Source organism: Cydia splendana, chromosome 8 (genome assembly GCF_910591565.1).
Source record: "Cydia splendana chromosome 8, ilCydSple1.2, whole genome shotgun sequence".
In the NCBI taxonomy this organism is placed as follows: Eukaryota; Metazoa; Arthropoda; class Insecta; order Lepidoptera; family Tortricidae; genus Cydia; species Cydia splendana.
Genome location: NC_085967.1, coordinates 11234885 through 11252376, shown reverse-complemented (window position 1 = coordinate 11252376; position 17492 = coordinate 11234885). Strand labels below are relative to the sequence as shown.

Genomic DNA, 17492 nt, shown 5'->3' with positions numbered 1-17492 from the left:
TCATCGACTGAGGAATTAATGCATGGGTCTCCATACAACAACTTGCTTCGTTTACTACACTATTACTTATAGATCAAAATGTCTATGACGAATACTTTATTGAAAAAAAAAACTCTATATCAACTATTTTTATTTTGGAAGACTTTTTTGAGTACATAGTTTTATTGCATTTGAAATTTTTGTAATCGTAATACACTTCTTAATAAGTATACTGAATTCACAAAACAGTTACATAAACGAACCTACCGTATAATTAGTATTGTAACCTTTTTTAAAATTATGGCGTAAAATAAAATTAAATAGTTTATTTAAAACAATCACTTAAAAATAATACTGGTTGTATAAGATCTATTCACACTAATCTCCTGACATTTAAAATACTGACCATATCCTTACCTCAACTATATTTATGTAGAATTTACAACATGTAATAATTTACGTTTGGAATAAACTTACTCGACTTGGCGGGTGCACTGCCGTGCCCCTAGAAACTATTTCAAGAAAAAATGCATATTATAATAATAAAAATGGCTGCTATTTAACTGATCACCAGATTTAGTAAAATTTAATACCAAAAAAATCTATTTTACCACCCTAAAATCATGAATGATCACCAAAATTATAACACCATTTTAATGTGAAACGATTACCAATTTTATTACATTTTACTATCCTTTTAAAGGAAATGACACCAAAATAATCATTATTAACCCAAAAATAGTCAATGATTACCAAATTTCAATCCCCATTTTAATGTGAAATGATAACCAAATTTTTACATCTTGCTATCCTATTAAAGAAAATGACACCAAAATAATCATTGTAAACCCAAAAATAGTAAATGACCACCAAAATTAGAACTCCATTTTAATGTAAAATGATAACCAAATTTTTAAATCTTGCTATCCTATTAAAGCAAATGGCTCCAAAATAATCATTGTAAACGCAAAAATAGTAAATGATCACAAAATTGTAACCACATTTTAATTAAAAATGTGCAATCATTTAATATATCGTTATCCTATTAAATTAATTAATCCACTTCATCACCTTTTTCTAGTAGCATTTTGTTTCTGTAAGGGTCGCAGTTCAAACCTATCCTAACCCACTTTTCTAGTAGCATTTTGTTTCTGTAAGGGTCGCAGTTCAAACCTATCCTAACCCACTTTTCTAGTAGCATTTCTTTTCTGTAAGGGTCGCAGTTCAAACCTAACCTAACCCACTTTTCTAGTAGCGTTTCGTATCTGTATGGGTAGCAGTTGAAACTTAACCTAACCTACTTTTCTAGTAGCATTTCGTTTCTGTATGGGTCGCAGTTCAAACCTAACCTAACCCACTTTTCTAGTAGCATTTCTTTTCTGTAAGGGTCGCAGTTCAAACCTAACCTAACCCACTTTTCTAGTAGCGTTTCGTATCTGTATGGGTAGCAGTTGAAACTTAACCTAACCTACTTTTCTAGTACCATTTCGTTTCTGTAAGGGTCGCAGTGCTAACCTAACCTAATCCACTTAACTGATAGCAGTTTAACTTACTTTTCTAGTAGCATAACGAAATGCTACTAGAAAAGTAGATTAGGTTAGGTAGGTATGCGGTGCGGGCTACGGGGGGTTGAGCGGGAGGGGCTAGTAATTTTGGCATCAGTTTACTTTATTTGGTAATATGTATAAATTTTTTGGTAATCATAGTGGTTTATTTAGGTGAAAATATCGCATTAATTCAAGATTTGGTGATCATTAATGATTTTTGGTGATCATTCAATATATTTGGTATTTGAATACAATTTGAAGTGCAGTCGTAATTAAAGTGGTGGTACTTTTGTATTTTTAGGCCTTATTTTTTTGGTGTTCAGTAATTTTTTTTGGTAAGCATGATTTTTTTATTTAGGGTACCAAAGTATTTTTTGGTGGTCATTATATTTGTAGCCAATAAAAATTACAAATTTGCTACGTATCATAAAATAGCGATACAAATATGAAAGGTCGTAAAATAAATACGTTTATTAATACTTATATAAATAATAACTGTGTAGTTGTATAAAATTAATATCACAAAATACGTCAGCAGAAAATGTAAACCGTATTATATGGGGCTAGCTCGAAACGAGGTATGTTTAGAGTTCCTTGAGTGTTTTCCTGAGGGTGTCGAGGTAAATGTGGGCGTGTTTGTCCTGGAACGTGAGCGCGGGCCGCAGGCGGATGGCCGTCTCCCCACAGGTACCGCCTAGCACGCCTGCACCAACAAAAATAACAGGATTTATAGCTCCAGATAAAATAAGAAAAAAAAAGATACTAGCCCTTATCTACAACTGACAATGTGGTGCCTTTTGCATGGAAACGTCACAAATCCTTAACATATTTAATTCGTTTTCAAATGGGTAGTAAAACATAGTTACCCTGAAGTCCATGCATCAAAGCGGATATTTTTTTGTATAAAACACATTGAATCTGACTTGAACAGCAAATCTTTCAAACTGTATGGAAAACAGGGAACGTGTTTATCACATTCATTGCCACCCAGTCAAACAAGAGGTCCGCGCCATGCTACAACAATTTCGTCATATAAAGCAGTAGTACCACGATCCCGACTATCGGGTCGTCCGGCCTGGAAACGAAATCGAAACGGGTTTTCGGCACTAAATGTTTTAAAACAATAACGCCAAAACTTACCATTTTTCTTCAAGTCATTATTGATCTTGTCCCTCAAGCTAGCATTAGGCGCGTTGAACGCCAAGAACGTGCCCCGGCCGCGCACACTGTTTATCGTGTTGGCGAATTCTTTCTCTAGTTCATGTAAACCATCTTTCAATACTTTTCCAGTTTTCTGGACATTGCTTAATAGATTCTCTTGCTGAATGACGCGAAGTACTTGCTCCAGAAGGATCAGCTTGCCTGGGTCTCCCATCCAGGTGTTGAAGATCCTGTACGCCTGTGCAGGCCTGAAATAATCCAAAATTATGCTTTAATATTTAACCGTGTATATGTTCGCATACCAAATTTCAATGAAATAGTTATATCTAATTGAAACTCTACCTACCTACACAAATAAACATATAAGCATAAGCATACATCGCTCGAGGAGGCATTTTGCGGGCACGTCAGTTAGTAACGTTTGCAAATAAATCGATAAATTTTTAAAGTTGTCAGAATAAGTTATTTAATCATAATGACACGATCTTGATTTGTTACATACCTGAACGCAGCAGAGGTGTAATAGCCGCCCGTAAGCATTTTCTTGCTGAACGTGACTAGGTCCGGCGGTGAGGGCAGGTCGAAGTGCTCGTGCGCCCACATCTTGCCCGTCGGGCCGCACCCCGTCTGAACCTCGTCTACGATGAGAGCTACTCCCGTCTGACAACCACAACTTATTTTAAATGTTTTGTACATGATTTTAACTTTGTACCGCCCAATGTTATATTACGCTAAAAATATAACTAGATTCATAATCCCTAGCTGTAATTTTGTGTAGTAAGCGGCACGAAGCACGAAGTTAAATATTAAGCTATTTTACACTATGTTTTTTTTTTATGCTGCTAAATATCAGTATTACGGTGGTCAAAAAGTATAGTCGTTTGAAAAATTTAACTTACACGCTTGCAGATCTGCTGAAGGCTCTGGAAGAATGCCGGGGACGCCTCGTGGTCTCCTCCCTCAGACTGTATCGGCTCCACAACTATGCCCGCCACCGGCTTACTGGATTTTTCACGCTCTTCTATGATGCGCGCTATTTGTTCCAGGCATCTAATTATCATAGACAACATAACAAATGAATAACGTGTTGATTTCCTAAATGATAACCAGGTTTGACTAGCAAAAGATCACCCCGTCGCAAATCTAATCATGCACAAGCTCAGGCGTTTGTTATGAAATTATTTGGTGACAAAAGTAGGGATGTACCGACTAGTCGCCGACTAGTCGGGAAAGCCGACTATCCGGCCACATTTGTAGTCGGCGATTAGTCGGCGACTAGTCGGCAAAAATGGCCGATTAGTCGGTACTTTATTAATGAAAGAAAAACAGAAAAAAGAAATGAACAGTGAATATTTACCATATGTTTTATATGTTTTATTTTACTAAAATACCTATTCAGGGTGCATACGAAAACTTTTGTTCATATAATTGACCGTTTGATCGTTATCGTATGTTGGTGGGCTGGTGTTTTCCTCTACAGGTCGATCTCAACTGATTCTCGTGTAATTTCATATGCAAATTCGATAATTAAATAATTTTATTATTATTCAGTTGTTGGTTTTTTTAATGGTGGAGCCATCGGGAACTATTAATGATATTGCAAAATTTAGAGACTTAGACAGGGCACCTTGCTCGTAAAGACGCGTACCACAGGGGATAGGTTCTTAACTGGCGACTACGCAAGGGAAATAGAGCCTTGGAAATACCTCCTACAAGCTGTATTGATGGTCTGCTCAGGATCGCAAAATAAAAGAAAGACAGAAATTGAACGAGGATTCTTGTGATAGGTCTTTGAACCTGTAGAGAACACCTTTTAGCCAAGCTAATATGATGAATAGCGCAACCAAAGGAGCAAAACTATTGTTTTTTACCTATACGAAACTAATAATCTGGCCGACTAGCCGACTAGTCGGCCGACTAATCGGCCATTCGAGCGCCGATTAGTCGGCTAGTCGGCCAAATCAATAGTCGGTACATCACTAGACAAAAGCCAATCAAATGCAGGCGACGAAGAGAATCGCCTTACACCTGTAAATCAGTAAATTTTAAGACCTAATCGCGGGTTTCGTTTTGTTATACTGGGGCAACACACTCGTAATTCTAAATTACACATTGCTGCTTTAATAATGTAGCATATTATTAAGTGCCAACGTTGGGTTGGGACAAATTCATCACACATGCTTTCAATCAGGATAAGTACCTATATCCAGTTAACGCATATCAAACTCAAATAAAAAGGGCGTGTAACAAGAGCAAAAAAGTATTCAGAGTATTAAAACGGATGACTTCGTTGACGATATGGATCTTGACATTACGATAAAAAAAAAGCAAAAAAAAAAAACAAAAAAAAAGCGGCAAAAAAGGTCACAATATATAAAAATGGCAAAAAATAAAAGAAACGCTCCTATACGGAGCAATTTGATTTGTCGTACCTAAATTTTAAAACCATTCTTTAAGGACTTGGTCAGTTTTGATATGCGTCAACATGTGATAAACTAGTTATGCGTTTGTTGTTAATCCAATAAGATGAAGGACTGATGGTTTTAAAGTATGTAAATATTAGCAATTATATGACGCTGTATAAAAACAAAGCTTAATAAGGAACTAGCTACTTAATTATAATAAAGTAAAGCTTTGAAAGTATTACTGCACCGAAATGTTGGCGTCATGCTTCAATTGTAGGCAAAACAAGACAACGACGGTTTCCGAAGCGGCGAGTAAAAATATACGGAAAATCATCTAAGAGAAGCCTGAAAAGAATGACAAAAGAAAGAAATGAGAAATATACTCACGAATTTGTGTAACACACAATAGCACTATGATACCTATGTTATACTTAGTAACTTTATTTTTATTAATTAATTACAGTGAGAAGCCTCATTCTGCTCTCGTGTGTTTGTTTTCTCTTAATGAATGTACAGTTAATTATACAGGATTTTGACTCTTGGAGACCCTATACATCTCTAAGGATAATTTGATAAACTATATAATCTTATAGTTCTGACACCTAGAGACATTTACACCTCTAAATATTATAGATTTTTTTTGTGTTTTTGTATCAGTATTTTTTTAAATATTAATATTATAGGTTTTTTTATGTAATTCGACATTAAGAGACCATATACATCTCTAAGTAATTGTAATACGTTAGTTTGAATTGTTAGTTGTATTTTATAAAATTGTTGATGTATTGTTATTATTTTTGCTTGTATGTAAATTCAATGTTGACGTGTAAAAGTGCCCTTGTGGCCTATTTGCTGAATAAATGTTGATGTTTGTTTGATAGGAATAAAGCAAAGCAAAAACGGTCTAGCATTTTTTTCGACATTAGTTGATGTTATGTTTCTCGTTAATTTAATTTCGCGAAAAAATGTTTTATCCAAAAAGAGTGAAAAAGGATGAAAAACACTGAAATAAACCTGGGAATAACCTTGGTTATAATATAATGTCAAAGTAAATCTCGGTAACATTTAAATTTACCTATCAACATAATCTATTTGCATGGATACCAAATAATAAATGTGCTATCTTATCTATGAGTGACATGCAGCATTAAACGTTTGTACGAGTATGTGCGAAAGCATTACCTTTTATCTTCCTGATTATTGTAGGCGTCATTCTCATGGAGTGGGTACTTGTATCTCGGGAACGGGGCCACGGGCCAATCGAAGGCCGGGCAATCTATTTTATGTATCGGCTTCGACCTCGTGGTGGTCAAGGCTCCGAAGGTGCGACCATGGAAACTTCCCTGAAAGTTATTGAACACAATTTACTCGCAATAGTCTTGAAAATTAACAATTGACAACATCACAACTTGGTACTTATTTTTTGATTCAAAGAGCTCGTAAAAAAAGATTAGACTTATTTTTCCAATACTAATAAAATGGTTCTAGCTATTGCCCTAGGCCTGGGCCGACCATATCTGTCGCAGGGATGACGACCGATGGGGCCAGCGAGTACTGTTCTGGAGACCTCGACTGGGAAGCCGGAGGGATGGAAAACCACGAGCCAGATGGTCGGACGACATTAGAAAGACGGCAGGGCCGACCTGGCATAGAACCGCCGCATACAGAACAACATGGAAATCCATGAAAGAGGCATATGTTCAGCAGTGGACGCAAATATGCTGAGAGAGAGAGAGAGAGCTATTACCCTAATGGAAAAATAAGTGAAAAAAGGATTCCTACCTCAAAAGACATGATAGCCAAGTCCGGGGATCCCGGCGGTTGGTTCACCATGCAGGAGTGTGTGTCCTCCGGCGCGAAGTCCACCTTGCCCCCGCGCTGCTTGGTGCGGTACCAGAAGAACACGGCCTTGTAGGCGTTCTCGTTGGAACACGAGCCGCACATCATCGTGGACACGTGGTCCAGGCCGCGCGGGGCCACGGGGAGCAACACGCTCCTGAGCTTTGAGGGCCAGTCCGCGGATGGAAATACTCCAAGCGCTGGCCGGTTGATAAGGGATTTCTGTGAAAGAGAAATGAGACACTATTGGCCTATTAAGCGCCACTACCACACTGCAATTATAAGTTATTTTATACTTAATGTTAACAAAGTGTTTCTTGTTCAGGCCTGTTTTTAGAAAATTAACATTGAAAATACTTACAAGGGCATGTTTATCTTCAAATGCTCCCAGCAACGCAGGGTGGTTGTATCCTATTGGGACCGACGATATTTGGGTAAAAGCATCCAGAAACTCGTTCCCGTCCACGTCCACGAAGTAATTGCCGACGCATTTGTCGTAGTCGCCAAACAGTTGCACAGATTGAGCTTGCTGAAACAAATATTATGGAATCATTTTGATTGTGGACAAAAAAGCAACACTACATCGGTATCCTGAATTTAACAAAGTGTAGGTATTTTTTCAACCCTTAACCATACACTACGACGTGAAATATGTAGGCCGTACGTACTGAACAACTTTTTGATCGCATCAAATGTATAGTTAATAAACTTTTTAACGTGGGTAGTTATCGTAGGTTAGCACAGAAGAAACCCTTGAACCTATAAGTGTTTTTGTGTGCAATCCTATATTTGACTTTAATGCTGAAATATAAGACAGTAGTTTCTCCTTCCGTTTCCACCTTTCGCGCCTAAACTCATTTTCGGGTAGTTATAACATTTATTGGTTAACCAATCAAATACAAAATCGCCTGGATCAGTCACTAAACGACCTGACTTTAACCTATATTATTTGATCATGTAATGTTTTCATCTACCCTCAACTGGCTTAACACATTCAACACCAAGAACCCGACTGTCGGGTACACTGTTCGTAGCGACTACGCGCTACATACGACGAAACCGTGGCTATGCGCTACGAGCGTAACCCGTAGCACTTAGTGGTATTGAATGTGTTAAGGAGCCATTTGAGGGTAGATTTTGGTTACCTTTATTTTAATACCTAAAGCAAGCTAAAGATACAGAGTATAGTACCCAACCCACCCACTCAAACTGAACGCTTTTACAGTCTTCGTCGATCAGCGATCGCTAAAGCTTTCACACAACAATTTCGAAATGATTCGAAGCATGTAAAACTATATTTGGTTTTATAACGTAAGTGAATATAGTGCTACATAAAACTTGTTTAAAAGGTGATAGTAATCAATATCATGTTTATCATTGTATTACAGCAGGCAATGTTATCGCCAAGGTCATTTTGTCTTCAAACTATACTCGAGATAGGTCGTGTTATTGCTGCCTAGTGTCACGGGCAGGAAGTCTGATGAATACGATTAGTTATTATCAGTTATGTTCAAAACTATCTCATCTCAACCAAATTTAACCATTGATAGACGTAGACCGAGGTTGCCAAGCGGACGCAGCAAAGAAGACTATAAAGTCTATTTTTTTATTCGGTAGACTAAAATGACATTTCATAGTATAAAATGTTATTTTATGTTCATACTATGAAATGTCATTTTAGTCTCCCGAATAAAAAAGTAGACTTTAGACTTAAACAAATGGTTACGGTAAAAAATTTATAAAATACTAGCGACCCGTCCCGGCTTCGCACGGGTTAACAAATTATACACCTAAACCTTCCTCAAGAATCACTCTATTGATAGGTGAAAACCGCAAGAAAATACGTTCAGTAGTTTTGGAGTTTATCGCGAACAAACACACAAACAGACAGATACGGCGGGGGACTTTATTTTATAAGGTGTAGTGATAAATGATTAAGGTTAGTCAGGACAAGTGTGCACTTGGGACTCGCTTTCTTAAACGGAGAAGTTGCGGTCATGAGAGGTCCCTAACGTACACTCGTTGCTGCAAAAGTGCATGGCCACTTTACGAATAAATTCCATTCATAAAATGTCCAAATGTGTCCATGGTACTTTGCAGTTGCAGCTCGCTGTACATCCAGCTGCAAAGACGCGTGGCCACTTTATGATGATGCAATTTTGCAGCTTGCTGTACATCATACTTGTAATCATCCTAAAGACCCAATTGGCTCATGGGCACACTTGTCCCGAGGTCCCGATTGAACTTACCTTAGGTTACATTGGTTACATTTTGCTTAATGAGAGAGTGAGACGCAATGACATTGGACCAAGATATTGGACAGATGGAATACCACCCTTAATAGAATACCTACTTATATGCAAATATTGCAAAGTTAGTTTTGGTCTCATTTTATAATCCCGAACACCATCTGCCGAGTTACAATACTGAATATTTGATAAGAGTTTATTTTTACCTTAGATAAGGTAGGTACTTATTTACTAAAAATATTGTACCAAACTAGCAAAACATTCTGAGACTGTACCATTAAAAATACATAAAGATCACCTTCAATTTATAGCCATTTATTCAATTGAAAATAAATTGAGCGGAATGAATAGAGCACCGGCCCCTTATTCACACATGTAAAGGCGTAATATATCCATACAACAACAAATTACGTTGTTTTTACCGGAAGAGTTATCTTGACAAAAATAAAATTGTTTATGTAATTGACGAGGGAACAAGGTTTAGATCGACGATGGTAAGGTCAGAGGGCCTACCGCGAATCACGTTCGACGTGTTGCCTCTCTGTCGCACTTGTCGAGCCCATTTTGTGGTAAACTTTAACGCTTACCAACTTTATTAATATTTGTACTTTTTAGTTATACTCTTGTATGTAATCTTAGTTTTAAGTTTATCACGAATAAAATGCTTGATTCTGATTCTGATTCTTGTAAATTCGTACTTAAGTGTGACAGAGAGGCAACACTTCGAACGTAGTTCGCGGTAGGCTCATTTCGATCGTCAGACAAATCGGTGAAATTTGCCGAAAAAAATTTTTTTTCAAAAATTTATTAAAAATAGCCTTGACCATATTTCTTTAGGCAACTTTATTTATTTATGTTCTGGTACATATTTTCTTTCATATTTTCATAGTTTCATCCGTCAGACAGATTGGTGAAGGTCGGCTATATGGGGGATCTCCTACTATACCAATGAGTTTTTCGAAACTTATGTACGAAATATCATTAGATATTTAACTGTCGCTTTTCGGTGAAGGAAAACATCGTGAGGAAACCGGACTAATCCCTCATCATCATGCCTAGTTACCCATTTGGGTTGGAAGGTCAGATGGCAGTCGCTTTCGTATTTTATTTATTTCTATAGATTTTCTCGTAATAAGATATAAATAAGACTACTTAATTAATCTAAAGAAAATGTAGGTCGGGTAGAATTATATTGCTGTCCCGCCCATAATGCCGGCGGTCAATGACACTGTGCGAGCGGGACAACGTTATAAGTATGCGCGTGTAATAGAGAAAGAAACAGCCGCGTCAATATACGAAATTCTTCGTGCTTTGCGTCCTTACTTTATCAACAATGCTATGCAATTTATATACTAATACTACTACATAGAATAGAATAGAATAGAAACACTTTATTGACAAACTGTGTACAGAAGATGACATTTATACAAGAACATTGTCCCAACAGTTACCCGACATGGGCGTGCAATGTTTACTTACATCTACTTAATACCTATATTTATTACATGCAAATTATGTCTTAAACTAATTAGTTAGGTACTACCTAGAACTAATAGTTAGATATCATAGATATCTACATGTAAAAGTTTGTATTATACATAGCTAAGTATCATGGAATAAGATCTCTATTATCTGAGAGTCAAGACAGTCTGTCATACAGCTAGTTTTTAGGTGTTTACCCTTACACAAATAGACTATGTATCATACATACAACATCTTAATTGGGTACCATTTTACATAATAAATAAATACAATCAGTGACGAATTTGCCCTAAGGCTCAGTAGGCCCGGGCCTAGGGCGGCAAATTGTGACAAAAAATTCGCTGATAATAACAAGAAATAACTTAAAATGTAGTCAATATGATGGGTGCTGCTAAAGGGGTGGCTATAGGGCCTGGGGCCTAGGGCGGCAAAGACTGCAAATGCACCACTGAATACAATAAAGAACAATGAATTGGGGTACCTGATTAGGTAAGTTAGAAATTTATTTAAAAGATGACCTGACTGCTTGGCACAAAGTTATGCTCAATATTTTAAAATTTTAAAGACATTCCCTAATGTCCTTAATAAATAAACTACTTTGTTAAATTTTATGCAACCATAATCAATCTATTGTACCTAATCATAGTCTAAAAATTCATCCTTCCACTTCAAAAATATGATTTTTTACCAACATAGGTAACTCCTATGTTCAGTCTTTTTTTTAAGCCAGCACCATTTCCTAAGCAAGAGACAAATTAGTGTTTCATACTATTTTCTATGGGCAGTACTGCATAGTTAAAAAAATACTATTTCCTATGGGCAGTACTTGAGTAGTTAACAAAAACAGACTTTAGTAATAAATAAATATTATGTATAGGACAATTTTACACAGATCTACCTAGTCCCACAGTAAGCTCAATAAGGCTTGTGTTGTGGTCACTAGATGACGATATATATATAATACATAGGTATATTTATAATATTGGGTCCTTACCTATGAAATTGGCGTTTTTGTTCATAGATATAAGTCTGATCCTAGTTTTTTTTTTTTTACAAAAGTACATACACAATTACAATAAAACTACAGTGCACTCAATAAACAATGATTTTACATACAATTAATTGTTATTTTTTATTGTTAAGTGTTCAGAATTAAGCCTTGAAAATAGGTCTTTTCATGTGCTGTCGGTTCGAGTATTAAAATTACTTATATTTTTCTAATGGTACCAATTTTCAAGAAATGGAGATATTGAAAACATACCTTAAAGGTGTCAAAAATTACTGGAAAAATTTTGTTTGGTTTGAATTAGCCATCAAAAAAATATCCGCAAAATTAATTGTATGGAAATTCGTGTTTCGTTGAAATTCTCCGATCAAAACGCCAATTTCATAGGTAATGACCTAATACTTATATATGTAGAAAACATCCATAACTCAGGAACAAATATTTGTGATAAACACACAAACAAATGCCCTTACCAGGATTGGAACCCAGGACCTCCTGCTTCGTAGGCAGGGTCACTACCGACTAGGCTAGGAGGCTGTTAGTAGTAATAACTAATAAAAGAAGGCATACCTGTAGATTGTTCAGTTCACCCAATAACTGCTGAGTCTTGGGCCCAGGAACCGCTGTCTTGATTGATGGCTTCTCTGGTTCTTTATGGGTTGCCACAGACATACCCCTGGTATCTATAATTTGGACCAACAATCAACTCTGACTATACCATTATATCCATGGCAGGACATCCAAATAATATATACTACTATTATAGGTACTCAAAATAATAATAAAATTTGCTATTTATTGTAATATTTAAAAATAAACATCAAACTTATGAAAATATTAACTGCTTGCAATTATACAGAAAAATTGGACACAATTCATGACAAATATGAAACCTTAGTCTCCATTTTTTCTCTCTAGGAAGACCCTGAAAGTACCATGCAGTATTCATAGTGATGTTCATATGTATAACATTTCTATAGTAATAACAAATAGGACCTTACAAGTCTTTATAGTTCAGAAACATTTTAATACATTTTTACAGGTAATAATATAAGTAAATCAAGTAATAACTGCGTACGGCATCGGCAGTCAGTATACTTACATTTTATAACAGGTAATAACGCATTCTCAGTAACCTTCACTAAACGGAACATATTTATTACTTTTATAGCTAATGTGTGTCAACAGTTTTTAACTACTCGAAATAAAAATATCTTATAATTACAGGAACAAGTCGATCAGCGTTCAATCCCAAGACATACCCAAGACAAGACAATGCAGGCATAAGCTCAAATGTCAAAGAAATTTGTCAATATTTAACCACAGATTACACAATAGTAATAAAAAATATATATTGGAAATTTCATTAGGTTGGCTAACCTAAGTTACCTTGGTATTTATATAGTTTTACCTATGACTCATTTCCAAAATAATCATACTGTCTTTGTCTTACCCTAGTACTAGCTCCCAAAAGAAAGAGATGAGTATAGTTTTCCTGGTTCTTACTGACTGATAAGTTATGTTTGCCAGACTACAGTTTGTGTTCAGATTTTGTTAATCTATTTGGAGGTTCACCAGTAAAGCTTAAATATCCTAAAAATGGATGAAACTGAATTTACAATTTTAATAAATATGAGGCAGTATGGCCTATGGTATTGACCTCTACCATAAAAAGCATAAAAAAGTGAATCTGTCATCTCTTCTGTCAGTCGTCGATAAACAACACTGTCACACAACATAATTTATTTACTCTTTTTCTACTATAATAAGCTGTAAAATGCTAAACAAAGTGCTACTATCTACTGATGTCACCTTGGTTTGCGTTCAACATGCACTGTCTACAGAAAAAGAAGAAATAATGGGACTATTAATTGGAGAGGTACCAAACCCGATTTTCTAAATCTTTAGGGTTTCAATATTAAACAACTAATAAATCAAAATCCATATTTCAGGTTCACGACAACGGTTCGCTAGTTTCAATAGTATCATCGGTTATTTTACGGCGGTTGGATAAGAAGCCTGACCGTGTCGAGATCTCGGAGGAGCAGTTAGTGCAGGCTACATTAAGAGCGGAAGAGCTCGCAGCGGAAGTAGGCCGGCCGCTAAGGGTAGTAGGCTGGTACCACTCCCATCCACATATTACTGTGTGGCCTTCTCATGTTGGTAAGAAATTCATTAAAAAAGTCTGGATCCTTTCTAAACAGAGGTCTTGTTGCATGAAAAAAAATGCTAATTGAATCATTATTATTTTAATATCACAGATATTCTTTTACTTCTGATATTTCACATAATGTAAAAAAAAATATTTGTTTGTAGATATACTATAGAATAGACACAAACCACTAATTCAACCAATGTTTAGATATTAAAAAAGTTTTAAGTTGATTTAAAATCTGGTATTACAAATTATTTAGCTTAAGTAATGAAATCAAGTCAGAGCTTTCTTTGTTTACAGATCTTGCAACACAATCAATGTACCAAAGGATGGATGCCAGTTTTGTTGGAATAATATTTGCTGCCTTTCTTACAGATCAAAGCACCAAAGCTCCATCTGTTAGTATACCATGTTTATTCGATTTTATATAAATATACTATGAAAGTCTGGTTGACTCGTTATTTTTCTATCGCAGATACAAATTACTTGCTTTCAATCTGTCACTGATGGCTCAACCCAAAGCAGAAGGGAAATTGAAATGGAAGTTGTGAACAACAATGACTCCCTCATGACAAACAATTTTGAGGTAAATGATAATGATACTTCAATATTCAAGTTTTATCAATATATGTGACATTATCTATGAAAAGGGACCTCATTGTCAATGGCGCTTACGCCATTATTAACAATGCTCCAATATAGATACATTGCCGCGCGACGCTATGCGGCGTAAGCGCCATCGACAATAAGGTCCCTTTTCATAGATAATGCCCCATATGTGAAAGTTTTCTCATAATAACATTTATGTGTAATCCATTTCAGATATTAACACAACTGCCAGCAATTCTTAAAGAAGAAGAGGATGAGGCCTACCAGAATGAAGTTGGCCATAGTGAAACAGATGATATTATTATCAAACAACATAATGCAGCTGTGAGGACAATAGCTATAGGACATATTGTTGAAAAGGTGATTGTTATGTTTATATGTTTAAAATGTTTAGCACAACACAATGAGTTGCCTACATCTCTATGCATCTGATTGTTCCTTCAGCTTGTAGTTTTATATTGGATATACTTCTTCATTATAAATATCGATCTTATGATGTTTTCTTTATGGATGCAAATGGCAAGGCCATGGCATTAAATTGGTGGTCTGAGGTAAATATTTTACATCTTGTTTCAGATGTCTCGGCCAATGCTAGAGGCCCTGGTTGCTCGGAATGCTCTTAATGCCGTGAGATTAAAAGCTCTGAAAAAACAGCATCAAGAACTTATGTCCAGATTGGAGAACATGTCATGCAATCTATAATTCCTATAAGACATAAATAAATACTACTATATGATTAGTAATAGTTTAATTTAAGTCACTGGTATTGTTTAACTTGATATGTCCTTAATTTAAGTCACTCTTATCAATCATTTCAAAGCCATCTGAAGAGTCTACACTAGACATGCGCTTCCTCTTGTTTTCTTCCTGAGATGTATACACCATATTGGAGACAGCTCCTGCGAGGTTGAAGAAAGCATTGTAAGCTGCACCGCTCCAGGTCCCTGATGGTTGAACTTCCTCTAACGTAGAAGGAAGTTGCTTCTGCTGAACTGTAAGTAAACATTATCATTAAAATGGAAAGTTCTTATAAGTCAATGTCAATAATAGGCAAATATTTATTTATTGTACTGTAACATAGAAATAGCTAATATGAGATCAGCCTTTTCAATTTAATTTATCATATCATTATGGATTGTATCAGTCCTTACCTAATGGTATATACTCATCTTCACTGGAATCTGTTATATCCACTTCTTTTTCAAATTCCTGCATTTTTTCTACTGACATATTGGTAACAAGAGAACTGCTATGGTCGGAACTGTCACTGTCTTCCATAGGGACATCTTCTGGCTTCCAATAGTCTGAAATTTAATTTTATGAGAAAATATAACATGTTTTCTTCAGCAATTTTATTGATAATCTGGCATGATAACAACCTAGGCTTTGCCTTTCATCAACATGTTTGGTCTCAGGCTCTAGTGACAGTATCTTGATGTCTCCCTCGGTGATTTCTGGAATAAGACCTTCTAATTCACCATCTGATTCTGCAACAAAAAATATTTATATGTAGTAAAAAATAAACTATAAATGATTATCTACTCTGCTCATAGATAATTAGTAGTAAACCATATCATATCAACACCATATTACTTGAAATAAAATTGTAAATACATTTTCTTTTATAAAATATAGCACCAGATATGTACAGATGTATGAATAAATCAGGTATGTTGTTCTTAAAGACATTTTAGGTCTTAAATCTTGACAAATGATTTTTTTTCTTGCGGAATGCTAATAAAAAGAAGTATAATTTACATATTAAATTACCTGCATTTTGTTGTATTTTATGTGCAAGTGCAACAACTGGTTTAGCTATCTTGTAAAAGAGACATGTCACCATAAGCACAATATACATTAACTTGTATCCACTGAAGTATTTCCCTACAAGGAAAATCATACCCAAGATTATGTTCATCATCAAGAAAGCCTGAAACAATCAATGTAAAATTAAATAACACGCTGATCAGAGGGGTAGGTGAACACCAAAGTTTGCAAATTGCGCCTTTCTGTCAGTCTAATTACGCCTTAATTGGAGTAAACAAGAAAAATGCCCGCAATTTGCAAACTTTGGTGTTTGCGGTAGGCACTCAAAAATGAAGAATCATATTCTGCGAGTTATGTTTCAAATTGACTGATTACCTTAGTGTGATTAGTTTCTCTTAAATAAACATATTCACACCAGCGCATCTTCATGCACTGCTTCAAATACGCTGCAGCAGTGCTAAGCTTAGTTCCGTTGTGGCTCGCAAGCTTCTTTAAACAAGTTGTTCTGTGCTTGTGTTTCAACCAAGATTCAAAACCATCCAGGGCAACTATTACAGTAGTTAGATAGAAAACGAACTCCATGAAATTTACTTCTAAATGAAGGCATATGCTGAAATAAAAAATATATAACAATTAAATAACAGTTTTTCCTTTATATGCATATATTCTTCACTTAAACTTATTTCGACTAACAACCTTATAATACCAATATACAAAGTTATTTTACATTTAAGTTCGTTACGTTTTTAAAATAAAAACAGCAAACCCTTTAAATGTGACGTCACAATAAAGTTATAAAATTACTACAGTGCGCATTTTATTTTATTCCATTTAAAATTTAAAAACACAAGTCTTCTTACTTTCGTGTTGTCGCATTTATACACCTAAACTAAATTTTATATTATCGACATGTATACTTACAAATAAATAATGTTGAGAATGAAAATAAATATAAGTGATAACCACATATTCTTCCAAAATAAAACATCTTCAAGAACCCCAACAAAAGCTGCCAATAACAGTGACGATTGCCAATTTTTACTTTCTGTTTTTTTTACGAGGGACCCCCATTTAAAAGCTTTTTTAATATTCGCCAACATAGAATGTATTTTTACGCAATTTTGTATTTCAGAAAGCCAAAAACTAGTTTCTCTTGAAATATTCAGTGTGGTTCTGTCAAATCATTGTTTTTTTTTTTTTTCAGGAGTCCTCACAGATTATGTAATGGCTCCTCTACACGAATGGCCAACGCCGGCTAATCCAAGGGACGCAGCCATGCGGTAGACTGAGATA

The 17492-nt window shown here is 35.5% G+C and overlaps 4 protein-coding genes across 4 annotated transcripts in view; 2 read left to right on the top strand and 2 right to left on the bottom strand.

The window, feature by feature from the left end:
* The window catches only part of LOC134793142 (F-box only protein 21-like), a 155441-nt gene that overhangs the window by 72927 nt on the left and 65022 nt on the right, over positions 1-17492 (top strand). The gene's annotated exons all lie outside the window — the stretch shown is intronic.
* LOC134793145 (4-aminobutyrate aminotransferase, mitochondrial-like) lies at positions 1979-12933 on the bottom strand. The gene is made up of 9 exons (XM_063764720.1): positions 12771-12933; positions 12239-12351; positions 7293-7460; positions 6875-7153; positions 6275-6435; positions 3587-3737; positions 3190-3347; positions 2667-2935; positions 1979-2229 (listed from the first exon to the last, which is right to left on the bottom strand). Exons 1-9 carry the CDS (start codon positions 12820-12822, stop codon positions 2111-2113), a joined length of 1470 nt encoding a protein of 489 aa, XP_063620790.1. The 5' UTR covers positions 12823-12933; the 3' UTR covers positions 1979-2110.
* LOC134792855 (lys-63-specific deubiquitinase BRCC36-like) lies at positions 13385-15175 on the top strand. Its single transcript, XM_063764280.1, has 6 exons — positions 13385-13547; positions 13621-13831; positions 14124-14221; positions 14299-14409; positions 14646-14792; positions 15009-15175. The coding sequence occupies exons 1-6, from the start codon at positions 13446-13448 to the stop codon at positions 15132-15134; spliced, it is 795 nt and encodes a 264-aa protein (XP_063620350.1). The 5' UTR covers positions 13385-13445; the 3' UTR covers positions 15135-15175.
* On the bottom strand, positions 15165-17391 carry LOC134792854 (uncharacterized). The gene is made up of 6 exons (XM_063764279.1): positions 17121-17391; positions 16575-16809; positions 16203-16362; positions 15812-15919; positions 15584-15736; positions 15165-15424 (listed from the first exon to the last, which is right to left on the bottom strand). The coding sequence occupies exons 1-6, from the start codon at positions 17297-17299 to the stop codon at positions 15219-15221; spliced, it is 1041 nt and encodes a 346-aa protein (XP_063620349.1). The 5' UTR covers positions 17300-17391; the 3' UTR covers positions 15165-15218.